The sequence below is a fragment of the Tetranychus urticae genome, chromosome 1, assembly GCF_039701765.1.
Source record: "Tetranychus urticae isolate SD_2017Ah chromosome 1, NJAU_TeUrti_SD_1.0, whole genome shotgun sequence".
NCBI lineage: Eukaryota > Metazoa > Arthropoda > Arachnida > Trombidiformes > Tetranychidae > Tetranychus > Tetranychus urticae.
This window is the reverse complement of record NC_142958.1, coordinates 6,644,959-6,664,931: the sequence shown is the minus strand read 5'-3', so window position 1 is coordinate 6,664,931 and position 19,973 is coordinate 6,644,959. Positions and strand designations below refer to the sequence as shown.

General features: G+C 32.2%; 5 protein-coding genes and 1 non-coding gene across 8 annotated transcripts; 3 read left to right on the top strand and 3 right to left on the bottom strand.

Moving 5' to 3' along the window:
• Positions 1 to 178: 178 nt before the first annotated feature.
• Positions 179 to 3,386, top strand: tral (LSM14 family protein trailer hitch). Of its 2 annotated transcripts, none has more exons than XM_015934922.3 (5): positions 179 to 570; positions 813 to 936; positions 1,030 to 1,199; positions 1,460 to 2,397; positions 2,484 to 3,386. In XM_015934922.3, the coding sequence occupies exons 2-5, from the start codon at positions 822 to 824 to the stop codon at positions 2,731 to 2,733; spliced, it is 1,473 nt and encodes a 490-aa protein (XP_015790408.2). In that variant the 5' UTR covers positions 179 to 570; positions 813 to 821; the 3' UTR covers positions 2,734 to 3,386. The 2 variants fall into 2 exon arrangements, with proteins under 2 accessions (XP_015790408.2, XP_015790407.2); XM_015934921.3 differs by having other exon boundaries at positions 783 to 936.
• A 1,565-nt stretch (positions 3,387 to 4,951) lies between these two features.
• On the bottom strand, positions 4,952 to 9,175 carry LOC107367395 (nucleolar protein 9). Of its 2 annotated transcripts, none has more exons than XM_015935095.3 (5): positions 8,536 to 9,175; positions 7,024 to 7,922; positions 6,528 to 6,656; positions 5,804 to 6,229; positions 4,952 to 5,657 (listed from the first exon to the last, which is right to left on the bottom strand). In XM_015935095.3, exons 1-5 carry the CDS (start codon positions 8,669 to 8,671, stop codon positions 5,472 to 5,474), a joined length of 1,776 nt encoding a protein of 591 aa, XP_015790581.2. In that variant the 5' UTR covers positions 8,672 to 9,175; the 3' UTR covers positions 4,952 to 5,471. The 2 variants fall into 2 exon arrangements, with proteins under 2 accessions (XP_015790581.2, XP_025017666.2); XM_025161898.2 differs by having other exon boundaries at positions 7,024 to 8,461; positions 8,536 to 8,677.
• A 1,562-nt stretch (positions 9,176 to 10,737) lies between these two features.
• On the top strand, positions 10,738 to 10,851 carry TRNAL-CAA (transfer RNA leucine (anticodon CAA)). The gene is made up of 2 exons: positions 10,738 to 10,775; positions 10,806 to 10,851. It is a non-coding gene; the product is annotated as a tRNA-Leu (tRNA).
• Positions 10,852 to 10,932: 81 nt separating this feature from the next.
• Acn (apoptotic chromatin condensation inducer acinus) lies at positions 10,933 to 12,250 on the bottom strand. The gene is made up of 3 exons (XM_015935021.3): positions 12,221 to 12,250; positions 11,328 to 12,143; positions 10,933 to 11,243 (listed from the first exon to the last, which is right to left on the bottom strand). The coding sequence occupies exons 2-3, from the start codon at positions 12,049 to 12,051 to the stop codon at positions 10,993 to 10,995; spliced, it is 975 nt and encodes a 324-aa protein (XP_015790507.2). The 5' UTR covers positions 12,052 to 12,143; positions 12,221 to 12,250; the 3' UTR covers positions 10,933 to 10,992.
• Positions 12,251 to 12,418: 168 nt separating this feature from the next.
• Der-1 (derlin 1) lies at positions 12,419 to 14,239 on the top strand. The gene is made up of 4 exons (XM_015935022.3): positions 12,419 to 12,802; positions 12,878 to 12,977; positions 13,558 to 13,801; positions 13,882 to 14,239. Exons 1-4 carry the CDS (start codon positions 12,653 to 12,655, stop codon positions 14,114 to 14,116), a joined length of 729 nt encoding a protein of 242 aa, XP_015790508.1. The 5' UTR covers positions 12,419 to 12,652; the 3' UTR covers positions 14,117 to 14,239.
• A 262-nt stretch (positions 14,240 to 14,501) lies between these two features.
• On the bottom strand, positions 14,502 to 19,223 carry ena (ENAH actin regulator enabled). The gene is made up of 6 exons (XM_015935020.3): positions 19,081 to 19,223; positions 18,715 to 18,883; positions 17,829 to 18,376; positions 17,107 to 17,583; positions 16,881 to 17,011; positions 14,502 to 15,782 (listed from the first exon to the last, which is right to left on the bottom strand). Exons 1-6 carry the CDS (start codon positions 19,089 to 19,091, stop codon positions 15,757 to 15,759), a joined length of 1,362 nt encoding a protein of 453 aa, XP_015790506.2. The 5' UTR covers positions 19,092 to 19,223; the 3' UTR covers positions 14,502 to 15,756.
• Positions 19,224 to 19,973: the final 750 nt, after the last annotated feature.

The following is a 19,973-nucleotide window of genomic DNA, read 5'->3' as shown; positions in this document are numbered from 1 at the left end:
TCTCTCTTTATCTTTCGGCGTCTGCTTGCTTTTTTTGTCTATCTTTTTCTCTTTCTTTTCTTTCTTTCTTTTCTCTTTCTTGTTCATCTCTCTCTTTCTCTCACCTTGTGGTCATCTCTTTTTTTCACCATCGTTGGTATTTAAAGGACCATCTAATTAATTTAATCACAATTAGATTTTTGTCTTTTCAAATCATCCTCTGTTTCTTGTTCCTTGTAATTCTCTTTAATTCAATATCTTTTTCTCTCTCTGTTTTACTCTGTCTACCTTTTTTTGCTCTTTATTCTACTCTTTCGACCGTCTGTCAGTCATTCTTTGTCTTTCCCTTTGCTTAATTGACTGTGTGACTGATCTGTCTTTTTGAGTGTTTCAAAGAAAAATTTACCGTCAGAGAAAAGATTTTGGATTTCGTTTTTTTGTACCTGTTAATGTAATTTAAATATTACTGTTTATTTTCTATTGACATTCAGTTCATCAGTAAAATTTATTTATCTGCTGCCTGATATCGGTTAATACCTGTTTCTCATCTCGTAATTTTATGCCAATAATTCTTCGGAAGCTTAAACAGAGGTAAATGTGATTTTTAAGTCTTTCCTAATGAGAGTGTTCATTTGAAAAATTATTAGGATTTACATCTTTTATTGTGCCCTATCTACAATTGTCTCCATCTTTTTCTTTCTCTGTCTCTTTCCCTGTCTTTCTCTTTTTCTCTTTATATTTATCTCTCTCCGTGTTTGTACACCATTCTTTTGTGTTTCTTACCATAAAACGTTGTATTGCAGTAAAGTCTCACCTAGCCGGTTTAATTCTAGCAAATAAAAATGGCAACACCTTACCTTGGTTCTAAAATCAGTCTAATCAGTAAATCGGAGATTCGATATGAAGGTGTCTTATACACTATTGATACCCGAGAGTCAACAATTGCTCTTGCACAAGGTATAGTATTGTTTTTTGTCTCTTAATCTTTCCAATCTCAATGATTTTCTTTAGCATCAATTACTAATTTTACCTTTTTTTCTCCATTTTCAGTAAGATCTTTTGGTACCGAAAATCGTCAAGCTGAAAAATATGTTGCTCCACGAGAGGAAGTATTTGAATACATCATATTTAGAGCTAATGATATTAAGGATCTTATTGTTGATGATCCTCCTCCAGCAAGCATAACTCAAGCGCTGGGTGATCCAGCTATAATTCAAGCTGTAAGTTCAAATGAATTATGGTAGGCCTTCCAATGATATTACCTAATCTTACAGTTAGTATGTTACAGCTGTAACGTTTGAAAAAAAGCTGCTTCATTTACTGTATAAAGCATTGGAGACCGGTCCAAGAATTCATCAGTTGCATTGAAAACGTGGCTTAAGATTTTATTTGCCACTATTCAATGTAACATTTTTTAAAATCCTAGGCTTATATCTTCTGGATTAAATTTTAATGCTCTATTATGTCTTAATTTCTACAGCAATCATCAATGCCAAGTAGTAGCACCACATTTACTAAACCTAGTTTATCAACCGGAGCCCCTTCCAGTGGTTTAAATGGACCTACTTCACAAATTACCGTTGGTTCATCAGCCATCGCACCACCAACATCTCGACCAGTTGGAAACATAACTAATATGCCAGTATTTACCAGTGCTAGTGCCGGAAGTCAAAGCAGTGTAACTAGCGGACCTCCAGCTGCCGGACCAGCTTTTGGTGGAGCTACTGCCTCCACCATGGGTTTCCGCTCAGGTGGTTCATCTCCAACAACTGGACACCGACGCAGTCCTGGTTCAGATTCTGGTCCTCCTAAAAGTCAAACGAATCGAGATGATAAAGCTCCTAAAAACCATGTACCAAATAATAGAGATCCAAGGATTCAAAATTACCGGGACAACTATCGAGTGAGTGGAATGGGAGGTGATCGACGACAAGGTCCTCCTCAATATGGACGAAGAATGTTACCTGGGCAAGAAATGCCTCCACAAATAGCTCGTAATATGAATTTCCGAGGTAGAGGTAGACAAGGTCCACCACCACCTCCCCAAATGATGCCTAAAAGGGGCCCAATGATGGGACGTGCTCCACCTCAACCCAGACCTCAATTTAACCGCGCAATTGCTGTTCAAAATCGTAATCCAAAGCCTACAACTTCTTTAAAGATTGAAGATGATTTTGACTTTGAAAAGGCCAACAAAGAATTTGAAGAATTAGAGAGTAAATTGTCTAAGGTAAAATTAGAAGACACGAATGAAAAGAAAGAAGGTGAACCAGCCCAACCAATCCAACCTGTTGAAAACAACGATGAAAAATCTGCTAAAGAAGGAGATGAAAAGAACGAAGACGAAGATACATTTTATGACAAGACTAAATCTTTCTTCGATAAAATAAGTTGTGAAGCATTAGAAAGAAGTAAAGGGTAAGTTTTCATGCTACGTAAAAGTAATTCTATCCTTGAATGCTTCTGATTTTTAATTTTAACTTGTTGCATACTTTGTATTACAGAAAAGTAAGCAGAATAGACTGGAGGCAAGAACGTAAAATGAATGCGGAAACATTCGGTTTAACGGCAAACAACTTTAGAAGAGGTGGATATCGGGGCCGAGGAGGCTTCCAAGGAGGATTTTCCGGCTACTCAAGACAGAATTATAACAACGGTAACCGTAATTTTAACCAAAGGTTAGGCGGTCGTAATAGTTATGGTTCTGGTTCAAATGATCGACGAGTAAATCAACCCCGTGAGGTATCCTGGTAAAATTTGGTTACATTGATGTGTTTATGTTCAGACAACCTTTAAACGAAATGAACTGATAAAATCACAGGAGAAAGAATTTGGATTCACATGTTTTCGCCCCTTAAGGACTTCTTACAAATTTAATCAACAGCAGCAACATTTAAACATAAACCACGAAATTCAAAGAAATTAAAGACAAGTATATCAGGAATGAAAAGCAAATGATTTAAAAATCCAGCTATTAAAGCAAACTACACATTATTTGTGCTCTCCATAAAAATTTTGAAAATGAAAATAGATCGAGTTTGCAAAAATTAACAAAGTGACAAGTATATATAAGTATGTATGTGAAAAAGAAACAATTGTCATTTTTCCCAATTGAAATCCCTCTTAAATCAATTGAGAGCACTGAGTTTAAAACAAAAATTTGAGTTAATACAGAACAAAACAAATTTTCAAATTGTAAATGATTAATTATCGCAAAAAAACTCAGACTTAACCAAAAGGACTTGTGCATCTTAACAAAGAAAAAATGATTTAAATTATAATAGCACAAATTGATTTAAATAGTAAAAAACAATTACAAAGATAAAACTTAATCTAAGAGGGATAAACTCAAGTTGAATTATAAGAAAATAAATTTTTGGTAATTAAAAGCTGCACATTGAAATTGATACATTGTTCCTTTATTTCTTTATTTGCGATTTGTTAACTGTTATTGATTAACTCCTGTCAATCTTTAATGCAGTTGTTCAAAGAGTTAAATATCTTTAAACTAATTGCCTTTAATCATATAAAATCATCTCATTCTGTTTTCAAATCAGTGTTGAGTAAAGATTACATTTCAATTCGAAGATGATCTCTTTAAATCACTGTAATTGGTTACTCTGAAAAAGATTAAACATTAATTGTAATCACTTCTCTCTTGAGAATCAGAAAAAAAGCATTTAATGTTTTAATTTGTTGGTAAATTGGTTGCAAAATGAATACAAAATGGAGTGTCAGATAATAAATTAACCAATCATAATGTAAGATTTAGTTAGACTATTGATTGTTTCAAAATAATCAACAGTTGAAAGCGAAAGCAAAAAAATTGTATAAAAAATTGAAAATCAATGTTAACCTTCTAACCTCAAAATTGAACAAATCACCTGAATTGACAACAATTTGAATCACTGTGTTTGATTAATTGTAGACACTCAATCAGTAAACAAAAGGTGCAATAAACAGATGAAACTGGTTAACAAGCCGTTGAACTCAAACAATGATTACATTTAATCAGTTGAGTAAATCATCTGATGTAACACAGCATAACATTTACATTGATTCAACAGTTGAACATGATTGATAAAAATTAGTTGACTTTAAAATCTGAGTCTATTTCAAACTGAGGTTAACATTCACTGAATTAAACATAATTTGCCTTTTCCTTTTCTTTATTGATTGTTATTGATAATATAAATATGAATATAATTAGTAAATTGTGCTTTCAAGATTGAATTTAAACCAATTCATCATTAACTTTACTGAATGGAGCAAGAAAAAAAAGCTCATCAAATCTTTTCTCATTCATTGATTCGCTCATTCGTTTTAACAATGCTAACAATCAATTAATTAATCATCCATTTCCATGAGATAAATATTTAATTAATTTAAGTATTCATTAATGTAATAAAATCAAAATTAATCAATGAGAATCAAGTATTGCAATGGAAATATCGTAAAAAAGTGAATTTATAAAAAGATATGAGAAACTGTGAAATGAATATTGAAAGTGAAGAAATATAATAATCTTTGGAAATTAAATCATCAATTATTAACATTTAATATCATTTTATTCATTTATTATATTCATTTAACAGCTAACGATCATTTTTATTGTTATCAATATTATTTAGAATCATTCAATCTTGTATTTTTTCAACCTTTTTTTGTCTGTATCAATTGATCTGTCATCTTTGCTATCAAAAAAAGCATATAAAGACAAAAAAGCCAAAGTTTCTAATAGTGAATGCCTATTGATTTTTCATCACTTCATGATAGAGTTTATTTTCACCTAAATTTCCTATTTTCTTTGAGCAATCTTTTTAGCCTTTTCCAATTCATAGCATTTATATTTTGTTTGTTGATCAACATTTTGATCATCATCGATAAATTCCCCACCAAGATTCATTACTTAATGACAAAATCGATTCAATTATCAATCTTTTTGTTGCCCTTACTTTCTATTAACCTTCCCTTGTAAGTAAATAGCACTTTATTTGAATCCAGAAGAATAACAACAATTATAATCAATTGTATGAAGATGAATATTCAACAAACGGAGATGATAAACAAAACAGAAAGTTAATGGATATTCAAAGATGAAATTTAAATGATGAACTCGTTTTGCTTAAATTAATATCAATAGAAATCGAAAGGTTCAGGGTGAACAATTGTATAATAAGAAAGGTAATTTTTGCTCAACAGAAATTTCATTTCATTAGAAAAAAATTGGGTGAGAAAAGGTGAGAGAAATAAGGAATAAATTGAACTGACAATTGACAATCCAAATAAATAATAATGGTTGCAAATCAATTTCAGCGTTTTGGGAGAAAAAATCAGATTAATTGTTGAAAATGAGCGGAGAATCGAAGAGTGATTGGCTCGAGTTCGAATTGGAATTCCTTTTGCATGGGAAGCAAACGTGATAACAGCTAAACTACAGAAACATTGAAGAAATTTTGGAGTAACAGAATAATTCGGAGCTTCACAGAGAATCAGTTTATTCGTATAATTCTGGCTCTTGGTATAGAAGGTGATCGACTTAAACTTCTCTTTTCACCAATTCGGTAAATAGTTGTTCGTCTAGCTGAGTATGAAGCCTGATATCCATCTCTATCAGCGGTGTTGCATCGACGGTGGAAAATGATATCCCTTCCTTTGTGGGTGATTGGGCTTCTATCCTGTTGAGCAAAGTAAAAGGGAGAATAAAAAGTATTAGATAATCACAGTAATTTTGGGTTTTCTTGGTTTCTTCAACTTTCTATTTCCATTGAAACGTAAAGGATTCTTTCACTATCCTGATCCCGATAATGATTTCCAGTCTTACCCTTCGTTCATAAGGTAAAGGTGCTCTTCGCCCGGTTCTTGGTCTTTGTTTATGTACACGGTTTCCTTTTGTTTTCCGATTGTTGTAAGAATCTTCTTCCTTGTCTTCATCGGTAACAGAGTTGATTGAACAGGATCTCATTTTTTCTTTGAATTGGGCTTTAAATTTTTCTGGAACATTATCTGATTTAAGAAAACAGTCAATTACATGACTTCCACTTTTATCAGAGCATATTTCAACCAAACGATGAGGTTCCAATGATATAAGACTTCTGGATACTCTGCAGGGATCTTCAAAACGAAATATATATTGAAGCATTAAAGATCCATGGAGCCAGAGAGAACGGCGATGTTTCAATTCACCGAAAAGCATTGCAGGTACCAAGTGAATTTGACGGGTCTCACAATTGAATGCTGTTATCAGAGCCTTGAAATAAAATGTGAATATTACAATAGAAGACAATAATAATTGAATTAGATAAAATTATTTCAATACAATGCTTTAATTATTCAACTTTAGTCATTTTGAGCGATGAATAAACATGCTTTAAAATCATATCAAGAGGTTACTCTAAATATTTTGCCTCTGTATATCATTATGAATGTTATTAATGTTTATTCTCACCAAAATATTGCTAATATGTCAGGTAAATCATTAATAACAAGATGATGTTATCATTGATTATACCTTACTATAAGGTTGAAATCCTGATGAAATATCTTACATTAACAAATGGTTCTTGCATTGATTTGAATCGTAAACACGCTTTGGCAAGGCAAACTCCAATTCCAGCTCGATTATATGCGAATACGTTTCCAAGTTCAGGAAATACTTCATCACAAATATATTTAAACTGTGCATTAACATAAAATGAAGTAAAAATAAAATAATGTACATCAGTGCAAAAAAAAACAAAAGAAATGAACGTGTATTGAGCAGAAATTGTTAACCCATTTTTTCAAGTCAATAATTCAAGCCACAATAAACGATTTACTTAAAGACACAAGGATAACATATAAAAAAGTGATAGTGATTAAAAAGTTTATAAATAAATATTACGTGCACAAGAGATCTAATAGTTTATAAAGAAAAGTTGTGTGATTAAGAACAGAAAAAAGGGTTCCTCTAATGATAAGAAATGCATTTTTGATACATCAACAGAATGGATACTAATGCAAGTTATGGAAAGGTATAAGAATATTAAAGAGAAAGTTATTTACCAAGTCTATATCTTGAACAGCGTCAATTAACCGTTGAACAACAAAATTGGCAATATCGTCTTTCCACATTTCCATTAGTTTACCTTTAAGGTATCTATGCCATAATTGTGTTAGACGACGTTGTGAGCAAACAAGCATAATGGCTTCCACAAGATATGCTGAGGCTGAATTGGTGGTAATGGCAAATTTGTTTTCCTCGGAGGAAAAAATTATGTAAACCAAACGTTTAACCGTAATCTCACAAACCTCGGGTAGTCTAACCATGAGGATAAAGAGTAAATTTTGAATCAAAGCTGTACCTCGACCAAGAATAATCTCTTTTAAATCACGATCTGGACGACGGATTATCAATTTTTTGGCAATTTTTATCATCAATCGGGTAAAAGAAGGAGGTATTTCTTTGATTACATTGTCCTTTTCAAGTTCCGTGATAATGGACGATTTAAGAGCAAAGCCAATTGTCTTTCTAGACCAATGTCGACCAATGCGAACACCTCCCAAGGCTTCAATTACAGTTACCATAACATGTGTCCCATTGCCATCCGATAAAATGGTGTCCATGTTAATGATAACAAACTGAGAGAAAGCACATATAAATTGTTCCGTCCATTTACCATGGCGAGTCGGTGTTTCTGGTCTATGGCCACCAAAAGTATACTCATTTGAGAGAATCTTTAGTGAAGCTTCCAATAAAAGCTGAATCACTCGACTAGTGTGTTGGTTAGACAAGATTTCGGTATCCAATCCTTTGGGATAGAAAGCTAAAGCCAAAGACTTGATGACTACCAGGTTAGTAGAGTTTTCAATAACCCATTGTATACAAGTTGAAGGATGTTTGAAACCAGACAAATCCAATTCTTTACCTTTAACTGTTTTCATAATACTTTCAACAAATACCACTATTTAACAAATTCATAAATACAATGATGATGAGTAAATAATGGACCAAATAAAAGGGATAAAGCATGAAAATTAGCAAGAGTTGATGAAGGGAAATACAAAACACATCAGAAGATGGAATAAACCTAGAAACCATTTACGATGTCAATTCTTATTTAATCGTGAAATTGAACTAGTAAGACCTGAGTCTGTCATAAATAAGTAACAAAGTGCTTAAAAAGACCTAGGTCTACATGAATTGATACAATAAAAACACATGGAACAAGTTAATCCAAAAACACATACGAGCAAACGATAGAAACAAACAATGCATTTCTTTCTCTCTCTTTCTCTTGCGTTTTCAACTCTGATATCTTTTGGTTCAACAAATAGGTAATTATACAGGCAATGCAAATCGTATCATCTAATAAGTTAAACAATACTTAAGTGAAGTCTTAAATAACAAGATTGTTTACCAATTTGCCACAATAATATTGATTTTATACAGTATAACATTTAGCATAGTAAATATAAATGTAAGAATTGTAATATTTTCCATCTAAAGTTGCACCAAGAAAAGTAAGTAGACCATCAAATTGACTTGCTAATGAATATAATCAAATCAACACTTACCCCGATCAATGTCATCTTTAAAGCCATCTTGAATCCGTCTTGACATTCGGTTAAAATAATCAACATCAAAATCAATTCGTTTAATAGTCTCTAAAGGACTCGGAGTCCTAGGTGAGTTTGGTGTTACACCTTCCATTACACAAAGAATGGGTTAAGACAAAACAACAGTTAGAGTAAAATAGCTTAATATCTCGCAATTATCAAACTATAATGTAAATTAAAATGGACACAAATTAACTTTAAAGCTCAACTATTTAACTGGTGAAGGGATAGTAATAAATAAATCCCATTCTTGATGATTTAGTCACAAAAGTTGAACAAAACAGTAAAGGATAGAGTTACGGTGAGAGAGAGAGAGAGAGATTTTTCAAAGGGTCATTTTGTTGTTAGAAGCTGTTGTTAACTAAACCATGTTTCCATTCAATTTGAACTTTCTACAGTTTAAATAAATATATATACACATTATTAATTGAAACACCAGGATAATATCAGTTTGATATTAATTATAAAATGAGATTCATTAAATGAAATATTAATAGTTGCAGTTGGACAAAAGTGAAAACATGAAACAAACTAGTGAGAAGAGAGAAGATACATTTTTCACTTTTCAACCGAGAGACCTTTTTAATACAATGGTAAAACTGAAACTGGGTAAAAAGTAATTTCTTATATACAATTATATTCTTAACCTTATTTATATTATTGTAAATGATGATTATTAATTCGTACCGTTTATTGTGTTACCATGGTATTTACAGTTTAACCTTACCTTTACTCTTTCAATACAATCAAAATAAAGTCAGTGAAGATAAACAGATTGACAATCATCAAGCTGATCATCTCTACTGGGAATGAATGTTTAACCGATCAACAGGGAGAAAGAATCAACCTGGAAATAAGAAAGAGATGACAATTGAAATATGAGTTAGAAAAGTGAAAAATCTTTATTTCCATGAATAAAAAAGCAAGATGAATGTTTCATCCATTATCAATGATGATAATCAATGGTTAGAGCAGACTCTAAATGTAAACTTAACTCAATAAAATCAATCAAATTGTCAACACTTTAATCGCTAGTTGATCTTAATCTTAACTTTACCTCAACTATTTTCACCGGTTATTTCACAGTTATTTTGAGCCCAAAATATTTTGAAAAATTTATCTTCTAATTGATTAAACAATTAAATAAATGCTTTTTGAGCTATAATATTAACAATTAAAAAGTCGACTGAAATAATTTCAATGCTGAAACATTCACACTCCAAGTTTCCAATTGATTTTCAATTCTTTTTAATTCCTCTCAATTATTGAGTTGTAATTGACAATTCTAGATGAGTTTTTCACAAAATTACACTCTTAATTATGTTATTATCATCTTAAAATTGATTCCTTCAAAGATATTCAAAAATAATTTCTTACAATTCCTTGTAAATATAAACCTTAACAACGCCATCTAATGAGCAATGAATGCTGGTGGAATCAATTGAAGTGAATCTCAAAATAATATAAGAAAAAGAAATAACAATTTCAATTATTCACAATATCAGAGGAAAATTAAGTATTATTATTGCTGTTAATAATTTAACTAATCATGTTAACTCATGTTCAAATCCAAAAAAAAATCAAATATTATCTTAAAGTTAACAGAGATATTCTGATTTAATTGCCAATTTCATGTTCCTAGTATTTTGTTTCACTTTGTAGTTTATCCTGGATCATTCAGTCAATCCTTGAAAAGTATTAAGAGCAAACAAAATTTGTTAATCTTCATCTTTGACCCATGAATTAAGGCGAACTAACGAGCAAAAACGACCTCAACTTATGTTCTTAAGGCTTAAGATTTAAGGTTCTCATCCTGGCTCCACGTTTTGCTTTACAAGCTTTGCTAATGGACTGGATTAGCAAGTCATTTAGTCTAGTAAACTGATTTAGTTTTTACTTAAATGATTGTCAAAACAGAGATCGACTTTCTAATTTTTTCTCAACCGAAACTGGCGATTCTCTGATTTTCCGTTCACTTGAGTATCTTTATTGAATTACATTGAATTGTATGTTTTCAGTTTAAACAAGACTAAACATTAAACTCTGTGAATTATGCTCAGAGAGCCTCATGAACTTAATATATAACTTTATAATAATATCACAAAATCAAAAAATTAATTAAATTATGAATTTATGATTATATTGACTAACATACATGAAGTCAGTGTGGCCGAGCGGTCTAAGGCGCCAGACTCAAGATAATCTTGCCTCTGTAAGAGGATTGAGCGATCTGGTACACGTATGTGTGCGTGGGTTCGAACCCCACCGCTGACAATAACTTTTTGTCAAATCTCTTGTTTATATTTTTCTGAATTTTAGTCTGAACTGCATTCTTGATTGAATTAAAGATTTGCCTTTTTTGTTTACAAAATAATTGTCTTTATTTTATTTTTATTTTATTTTTTGGGTTGTTTGCTAATAATAATGATGCTGATGATGATGGAAGCGTGATGTTCTTCTAGCCGCTAGTTCTTTTTCCTTTTTTTTAAGATTATCTGCTCTCAAGTCAGCGCGCTTTTTGGCTTGAACCTCGTCTAGTGGTAACCAATAAATACATGGAGTTGCTTTGGTTTTCTTATAGAGATCATCCAGAAGTTTAGCTGGCGATTTGTGATCAGCAATGAAACCATCCTTGTGTGCTAAATCACCGTCACTTTCCACCAAGTCTAAAGTGAAAAAAGAGGTAAACAAAGGTAAGAATGAAATGTCATACTAATTTTTTTGCGGAAGATGAAAAAAAAACAAATTACCTTTGTGATCACGATCTTTATCTTTATGTTGTGTTTCTTTAATACGTCTTCCCTTGTTTTCTGGACTGGCACTAGCAGCTCGTTTTTTCTTAGGTGATGTTTCCTCTGGAGGCTGTTCATTTTGAGAAAATTTTTCTTTATCCCATTCACGAATGGGTCTTTTTTGTCTTTCTGATTTTTCAGATTTATCTTGTTTACTACTTTCTTTATGATCCTTTGACGTTTCTGGATCTAATTTTTCCAACTTACCTCTTCTAATGACGGCATCAAATTTATCATTGTTTAACTCTTTTTTGCTGCTTTCTTTCTGTTCATTTACAATTTCAGGTTTTGAATAAGTTCGGGCGCGTGATGAAGTTGATGATGAAGGTGGAGCTGACTGTGGAGGAGCTGAAGGTGGCGGGTTTTTATCCAAATTTAGATGATATTCTAATTCTTCCTTAGTGGCAAAATCTATTATCAATTTTTTGGGATTAGCATCAGGCCAAGAAATTCCATGGAGTGCTTCACGAGTGTTTATTGCATCCTCTTCTTTCTCATATGTAGCATAACACTTTGACTTTATCTTATCAATCCAAAATTGATCTTCAACCAGTTTACCATTTTTCTCCAACAATTCCTTTAACCTTACCAAAGTGAAAGGTCGAACCAAATTACGAATGAAGATTATGTTGGAGGTTTTGTTGTTTTTCTCAGGACCATCTGAAGTAGCCTCGGTAGCCATGCTTGTAGGTAAGTAGCAGCCGCTACCTTTAATTTGCAAAATGTACTGATTTTATCAAATTAAACGACAACAAGTGAGGTGTCAGTTAAATCCTAAGATTTTAAAGAACAAAATTAAAAGTATATTAAGAACGGATAGGCATTTATTCACAATCAATAATATAATTTACCAAAGACTTAACATGTGAACCGATCCTAGAGTATAAAAATGATTGCAAATTCAAATTCAACCTGGAAAGTTTGCGCATTTTTAGTTTTCTTTCTTTTCTCTTTCTTCTGATCTTTCTATGCGCAAACTTTAGTTGAAATCATTTTTACAAAACTGAAACACCAAGTAAATCACTTACGCCATCTAGGGCATAAGGAGTACAAATGTTTACAAAATTACATGAAATTTCATTTTTCACCTGATTGTTGATTCAGTTACTTATTTAGTGTCTCTTTTTAGTTTTAATATTTAATCAACTATTGTGGCCATTATTTGAAGGGCCGTTTATATTATATCGGTGTTGGACGCATGAATAAACCTGAAATTGATTTCAATCAGTTTTCCTGTTTCTTACCTCTATAGCAACTCATACTTATTTCTGCCTTAATTCATCATGTCCGAGATAATTCAGTGGTTCGATAGTTTACCTAAATTTACTAGGTATTGGTTTGGATTATCGGTAGTTTTTCCCATTGTTGGAAAATTCGGTATCTTCTCACCAATGTCAGTTGTATTGACACCCCAATTTATTAGTCAATTTCAGGTAATTACTTGAACTTATTTCCTTAACAGATCTTTTACTCATCATTGATCTATCTTGATTTTTTATTTTCTTTAGATTTGGAGGCCTTTTACTGCTACATTTTACTATCCAACGGGATTTCATTATCTTATGAACCTTTATTTCCTTTACAACTATTCGTTAAGACTGGAAACAGGTTTGTTCTTGGAAATTTCTGTCAAGTTTTAAAGGTCTCGCTGTAATATGAAAGCAACGTCATGTCAACGATCAGCTGTTTTCATTAAAGCTCTGTTACTCATGTGGCTTTCTTGCTGGATGTTTCGATGCTACGATGTTAAGGATTTTTGCTGTTACTTACGAGCTATCAAAATTGCTTTAATAGCAATATTTATTTGAGATAGTGTAGCATGTGTACTCGTTTTTAACATCAAGTTGAATTTTGCTCGGACCCGAAGATGTCTGTAGTCAGAAATGAAAAATGAGAAAGCGAAGTATGGTTCCGCAATTCTAATGTTTACTCAGCTTTAAGATCAAATAATTTTTTCTAGAAAGAGTGTTAGTGTTAGTCTTTTGTTAGTTGATGAATATAATGTTCAGAACTACAACAGTTCTGCACAAATATCAATTGGTATAAACTAATGAATATTCATAATTTTCAACTAGCCGCATATCGAGATTTAAATTACGCTTTTCATTAATCTTGAAATACATCTCTTTTTTAATTTTCATTTGCTGCAATTATATATACTAATCATTTTAATTTTTTTCCACAACAGGCCCCGAATTCGCTAGCAAACCAGCTGAATATCTATTCTTGTTAATTTTTAATTGGTTTTGGGCAGTAGTAATTGGCTATTTATTCAGCATACCTCTTCTCATGGACCCCATGGTTCTCAGTGTGTTATATATTTGGTGCCAATTTAACAAGGAAACTGTAGTTTCCTTTTGGTTTGGCATAAGAGTGAAAGCGATGTACCTTCCGTTCGTTCTCCTTGGATTTAATGTCCTCATGGGCGGAAGGTTAGTATAAATCTCTTATCTGTTGGAAAATGTCTATTTTTTGAAAACTAAAACTTCTCTGTTTCATTATTTCCTTACAGTGCTTACTTTGAAATTCTTGGAATCATTATTGGTCACTTGTACTACTTCACTATGGTTAAATATCCAGCAGAGAACGGAGTTCATTTAATTTCACCACCACAAATACTCTATGATTATTTCCCCAATATACAAGGAAGAGTTGGAGGGTTCACTTATGTTCCACCAACCCAACCTCAACCGACATCAGAACGAAGACATAACTGGGGTCGTGGATTCACTCTCGGTGGAACTTAATTTAATGTGACCATCTAAAGCATTCAGCTTTTCTTATGCTTTATATTTCTCTATGTATTTCTCACGCTTCATTTGTGTATAACTAATCAAAATATATATTCTGAAGGCAATTAGGTGTTTAAATGCTATTTAAGAAATGTTTGATATTTCATTTTCACGACAAAAAATCTATCAGAAACAAATCAAAGAGTAAATGAACCAATTCACAATATAATGGTATGTTTAAGCAAAAAGTTAATGATGTCTGCTAATTGATTCTTAAGAAAGATGATAGTTTCAAATTACACGTGAAATTAATATTCATTCAGCTCAATAGATTGAAATGATTGGTCATGACAAATGTAAAAGCAAAATTCATGGAATGAGTTGAAAGAGATTGACAAAATTGCATGATTGAAAAAAACAGTTTATCACTTTGATAAAGAAGACAGTGAGCAATTTAGAGCTAAATTGTTATATTTATAATAATATTTTCCTTCACATGGGATGATGCGTACAAATTATTAATTTTTTGACTGTAATGCAAAGTACAAGGATGCAAAAATGGTTGGATGAGAAATAGAAGTTTTGTTTTTTGGAAAAAAATGATGAAGATGAAAAAAGAAAGAAAGATCAGGTAGAAATAGAGATAAGAATTAGAAGGGCAAGCAATTTGACAGCCTATTAATGGATAGTTAGTAATACATTTTTTTGTTGTTGATGTGGTTTTTGTTTTCTTAAAAGTATTTGTCTGTTTGTAATAGAAAAAGAAAAATGCGATTCTTCATTGAATCTTTCTTAATAAACACGATTTGCTTTGCTGTTGCTTATTAGTTGATTTTGACTTGTTGAATCATTGAATTGAGAGCGATTTCAACATCAATGTCAGTTGAAATTGAGTAGATTTTTTTCAAATATCAGCAGAAGAGCAAAGAGAGAGAGAGAGAGAGAGAGAGGAACGAGAAGAAGGTGAAAAATAGGGAGACTGGAAAAAGGATGAAGAGAATATATTTATATATTTATAAGTATATTGACGGGAAAAGAAGAGAAATCATTCAAACAGGAAGGTGATAAATCAATGGTTCCCTTTGAAATTAAAAAATGACTGGGAATCAATGAAAAGATGATGATGAAAATTGTGCTGTCTAATCAGTTTTGTCTTGATAAGTGTTCAAAAGTGTAAGTATGAATCTCTCTTGTTTTCTCTCGGTATAGTTAGTGACAATCAGAGTATTAATGTTTTTGTGTATCTTTTGTGGTAATATTTTTGCGCTGTATTTCTGTTTTTATGTTTGACTGATCTGGAGAGGGAAAAGCTTTAGGAATGATCTGATTACACAGATAAACATGATTCTTCTGTGATTTTTTTTTGTTGTGAAGATGAAACCTGCAAAAGATTACAGATAACTCTGAATCAAGTTTGCTAGCCATCAAAACGAGATTCCGTTGTCGATCAATCTCACTTCCTTGGAAATGTAACTTCAAAGGTGACTTCGCTCTGGCTTTTGGTGTTGCTGTTAGTTGACTGATCAGTGAAATAGCGTATTAATATCTCAGTAGGTGTATATGGAACTTTTTACAGCAGTTTCAAACGGCTAAGAAAAGGTGTAAAGCAGTGGCAATAGAGATGAGATAAAAAGGTTGGATGTGCGTGAGATATTCTATGTCCTTGATTCTAATCGTATGGCTGAAAAAGAAAAGAAGAAAAGGTATAAATTAGAAATTGAGAAATACAATAAGAAAATAAATGCAAAGAATAGTATTGGGAAAAATGGCAACAAGAAAGAATTGAATTGAATGAACTTCTCAAGTTATCCAATTTCAATGTAATTGCGATCAATTTGATTGAGACCAGTGAAAAAAAGCTATTCAAGGATATATTCTTATCTTTATTCATCTTATTCAATTGCAAAGTAAATTGCTTGTTTTTTTATTCTACAATTAATTGTGATACATATCATCTTTTGATATTTGTAAATTTAAAATGAGTAAAATCATTCACTAAGTGATTCTTGAAGCAGAAAATAAGAGCATTTTCATGTGTTAGCTTTTCATTGTGACAATGAATTGAACATTTAAAAATAGATCAATGAATCAATCAACATGATCAAATAAACATTAAATAATTACGCACTGAAACTAATTGATAAACTTGAAAGGTATTTAGAATAAAATATTAAACTAATCAAAACATAATTAGGAATAAATTGTTCCCTAGCAAAAATGAGAGTAAGACGAGGCGTAAAAATCTAATTGTACCAGAAACTGGTTAATAGTAATTAAGATTAACAGTAACCAGACTCTTGCTTCAATGGATAAACCAGATGGAAATATATTTGGTGAAATATATATGTTGATGAAATTTGTATCGAAAGTAGATAACCATGTGTAAGATTAAAAAGCTGATTGAGTCTCGTATATTTCTGGTGAAATATAAATCACGAGAAGGGTTTGAATAGCAATCAATTATTACTAATAATTTAGAGACCTTGATTGAAGTCGATAAATACAGAAGTTGAAATTATCGGACACAAAAAAGTTCAATGAAGATAACTTGGAAAGTAGCTAATAGAAATAATCAAACTGCATTGGGGAAGATAGATTTGAAACAATTCTATCATTTAGCTCACTGCTTCTCATTTTTTGTAAAAACATCCGGTATACTGATTTTAGGATAATAAATAACTCTAGCATTCAAATTGTCGATGTTTTACTAGTAAAGTCAGATTTATGGTGTTGAGAGAGGATAGGAAAAGAAATAGAAAAAGTTGTCAGGCAAACATACCGTCAATTATTTCAGATTTTGCTTTGTTGATCTCGCGCCTTATTTCATTCACAATTTCTTGCTTCAATTGTTCTATTTTAATTGAGTCGATACCGTTAATGCTACCACTGTCTAAGGATCCAGCCCTTAATCTGAAAGAGAAACAGGTGAGAAAAAGAGATAATGTTAGCGTAATTTGAATAATTAACAGATTAGAATAGAAAAATAGATTGCAAAAGATTAAAACCTTTGTAGATTTGATTCATTGGAATCCTTATTAGGACTGCTTCCGTTTGTAGTTACTTTTTTATCCCAATTACGTTTTTCACCAACAGGAGTAGTAGATTCAGAATCATTTTGATTTTGGATACCTTCTGCTTGAGCTCTTCTACGCGCTAAAGTTTTAGCCATTTCATCCATCATACTGGTGATTCCACCACCCATACTTTTCGATGAATTTTTTGTAGGTACCGGTTCAGCCTCTTTCTCTTCTCTACCGGTTCGTTTAAGTTTTACATTTGACAACGCCGAAGCCAAATTTAAAGGGCCACCATTGTTTGTTGGATTAATGGACTTTTCATTCGGCGTTTGATTGCCCGACACTGGAAGCGGTGGGGGTGCAGGTGCCGCGGAGACCAAACTACCAGGTGGGGGTGGAGGAGGCGGAGGAGGTGGAGGCGGCGGCGGTACTGAATTGTTAGGGACTGGTTGTTGAATCATGGGACTGGAATGGAAAAGAAACAGAATGAAGCAAATAGAAGTCAATAAATGATAGACTAGCCAAAATGGTTCGTCTCTCTTGATGCTTAGTTTTCTGCAATTTCATCTTCTCGCAAATAGATTGGCCCGAGTTAGGGTAATAAGATTATTTTACAAATAAATTTGGACAAATATAAGTTCTATGGCTATTTTTATGCAGTGAGTTAGCAAAAAGTGAGCCCTTTTGTTTGTTTAATGTCTTCCACTTACCGGAGTTGAAAGTCTATGCGCATATACTCCGATGCAGAGGGAGGTTGACCAATCATTCCACCACCACCTCCTGGACCAGGACCAGGACCACCACAATGACCATAAACAGGCTGCTGTTGTAATTGTTGCAATTGTTGCTGTTGTTGTTGTAATTGTTGTTGTTGCAATTGTTGCTGCTGTTGCTGCTGTTGTTGCTGTTGAGGTGTTGGCTGCTGTGGAGGTTGTGGTTGTTGTTGCAAGGGTTGTTGAAGAGGTTGTTGTTGTGGAAGTTGGGGCATCTGAGGAATCTGTTGTGGTTGTTGTAATTGTTGTGGTGGCTGTTGCTGATGGCTTGTCATAATAGAATTCTTATTTGGTATTATTGAGTTATTCAATGAGCTTGAACTAAGAACATCCAATACTTGGAGCATCGTTTCTGCAAACCCTTGTGCATCATCTTTATTACTGAAATTGAGACCATACACTTGTCTACTGTCCCTCCATTGGTGGAATGTTGGTGTCGCAGTGACATATTTTAATCCTTTAACAATGGCACAGTTAATGACAACCTGGAAAAAGTGAAAATAGACCGAGAGATTGATAAGAGAGATTTGAACATTTATAGTCCCAAAAGAAAACATTTGGTCAATCATTTTGCTGCGTAATGTTTTCCAAAGAAAGAAAATCATTCTGTGAAATCGCAAGCATTAATTCATGGCAAGATCTTTAACCAAATGATAATAATGAGTCAATGTAATTAGAGTGACAATTGCAAATCATTAAAAACATAGACACAATAATTAACCGAAAATAACAGAAGACAATGATGATGGAAAATAAAAAAAGGATAAAAAAGATATTGTGTCAAGTTGTTGATGATAATGCAAGTTGATAAATAAAGAATTACCTCATGATCTTGAAGTTTTCTCCCAACAACTCTGAAAGTGTTGTGTAAAACATTCTGATAAATATGGACTCGAGAGACACCCGATGAAGATCCTGAAGGTATCCATTTTTTGTTACACTCATCATAAATCATAACAGACGCCCTCGCCGATATAATGGATTGCTCATTGCTTCGGATATAGATGTACAAGTAAAAAGTAAATGTATTATAAAATATACATTGCATAGGAGATACAGCAAGAAAAGAAAACCAGAGAAGAAGAAGAAGATGAAAGGAAGAGAGAGAAAAAAAAGGATAAATTAAAGGGTGAGTAAATGTCGAAGGCCAGAAGTAATAATAAGAAATGTTTAATTTAAACAAACTTACCTCTGATTCATGATGTTTTTTTTAATTTTTGATATCTATAAAAAATTAAACTAATCGAGAGAAAGGGCACGCATCAAGATGAAGGAAAACAAGAGCTTCAGAATAAAAGATGAGAGTTTATTGTGGACTCCTGAAAACAGCTTTGTGAGTTTTGTCAGCTAGACTCGCCTAGCTTGCTAGTGTACACAGTATTTTGAATTACTGTGTAACTCAAAGCATAAAAATCATTAGATGGATGGATCAATAGATGGCGTTCATTTATTATGAATCTTTATCAAATTTGATTGTACAATTTGGTTTGAATTGGTAAAAATGTTTCGCTTTTTATTAATATCATGATATAATCAATTCATCTTGTGATTTTTCATACTTTCAATCAGCGAAACCAGTTTAGATAATTTTCAACCGTTCAATTGGTCTTTTAAGGTAGATTGAAGTGAAAGCTTAAATGTTTCAATCAAAATCAATTCATTTTTTCCTACAGTTAAACTATTCAAATCATAATTTATCTTCAACTGAAGAGCAAAATTTTTCATTTTCAACCATTCAATCCAAATCACCGATTGAGATCATTAAATGTTGTGTTTGAACTCAAAATTCAAAAGATCAAAAACTGAAGACATGGAAATAATCCGGAAAAGGTTGAAATTCGTTGAAAGATTATTATTGAACCTTGATCATGATTTTGTTTCAGAAATATTTATTTTTCAGAGTTTAATGGCTCAGATATGAATTTTTTTTGTTTTAAAAAATTTTGACATTTCAGTCTTGATAATCAAAATATTTTGTCTCTTGAGTTTTTACCAGTTAGTATGGAAGATTCGGTTTCATCGGTTTACAGGTCACAATTAGCTTCGTAAACTTTGACAATTTTTTAGATTCTGAAATGATTA

Coding starts and splice junctions, on each gene's coding strand:
- tral (XM_015934922.3), top strand. CDS start 822: ATGGCAACACCTTACCTTGGTTCTAAAATCAGTCTAATCAGTAAATCG. Junction 937..1,029: donor AACAATTGCTCTTGCACAAG/GTATAGTATTGT, acceptor CTCCATTTTCAG/TAAGATCTTTTGGTACCGAA. Junction 2,398..2,483: donor GCATTAGAAAGAAGTAAAGG/GTAAGTTTTCAT, acceptor TTTGTATTACAG/AAAAGTAAGCAGAATAGACT.
- LOC107367395 (XM_015935095.3), bottom strand. CDS start 8,671: ATGGAAGGTGTAACACCAAACTCACCTAGGACTCCGAGTCCTTTAGAG. Junction 6,657..7,023: donor CTGTTCAAGATATAGACTTG/GTAAATAACTTT, acceptor GTTAATGCACAG/TTTAAATATATTTGTGATGA. Junction 5,658..5,803: donor CTTTACCTTATGAACGAAGG/GTAAGACTGGAA, acceptor TTTGCTCAACAG/GATAGAAGCCCAATCACCCA.
- Acn (XM_015935021.3), bottom strand. CDS start 12,051: ATGGCTACCGAGGCTACTTCAGATGGTCCTGAGAAAAACAACAAAACC. Junction 11,244..11,327: donor TAAAGATCGTGATCACAAAG/GTAATTTGTTTT, acceptor TTTTCACTTTAG/ACTTGGTGGAAAGTGACGGT.
- Der-1 (XM_015935022.3), top strand. CDS start 12,653: ATGTCCGAGATAATTCAGTGGTTCGATAGTTTACCTAAATTTACTAGG. Junction 12,978..13,557: donor TTCGTTAAGACTGGAAACAG/GTTTGTTCTTGG, acceptor TTTCCACAACAG/GCCCCGAATTCGCTAGCAAA. Junction 13,802..13,881: donor AATGTCCTCATGGGCGGAAG/GTTAGTATAAAT, acceptor ATTTCCTTACAG/TGCTTACTTTGAAATTCTTG.
- ena (XM_015935020.3), bottom strand. Junction 18,377..18,714: donor GAAAACTTCAAGATCATGAG/GTAATTCTTTAT, acceptor CACTTTTTCCAG/GTTGTCATTAACTGTGCCAT. Junction 17,584..17,828: donor CGCATAGACTTTCAACTCCG/GTAAGTGGAAGA, acceptor TTTCCATTCCAG/TCCCATGATTCAACAACCAG.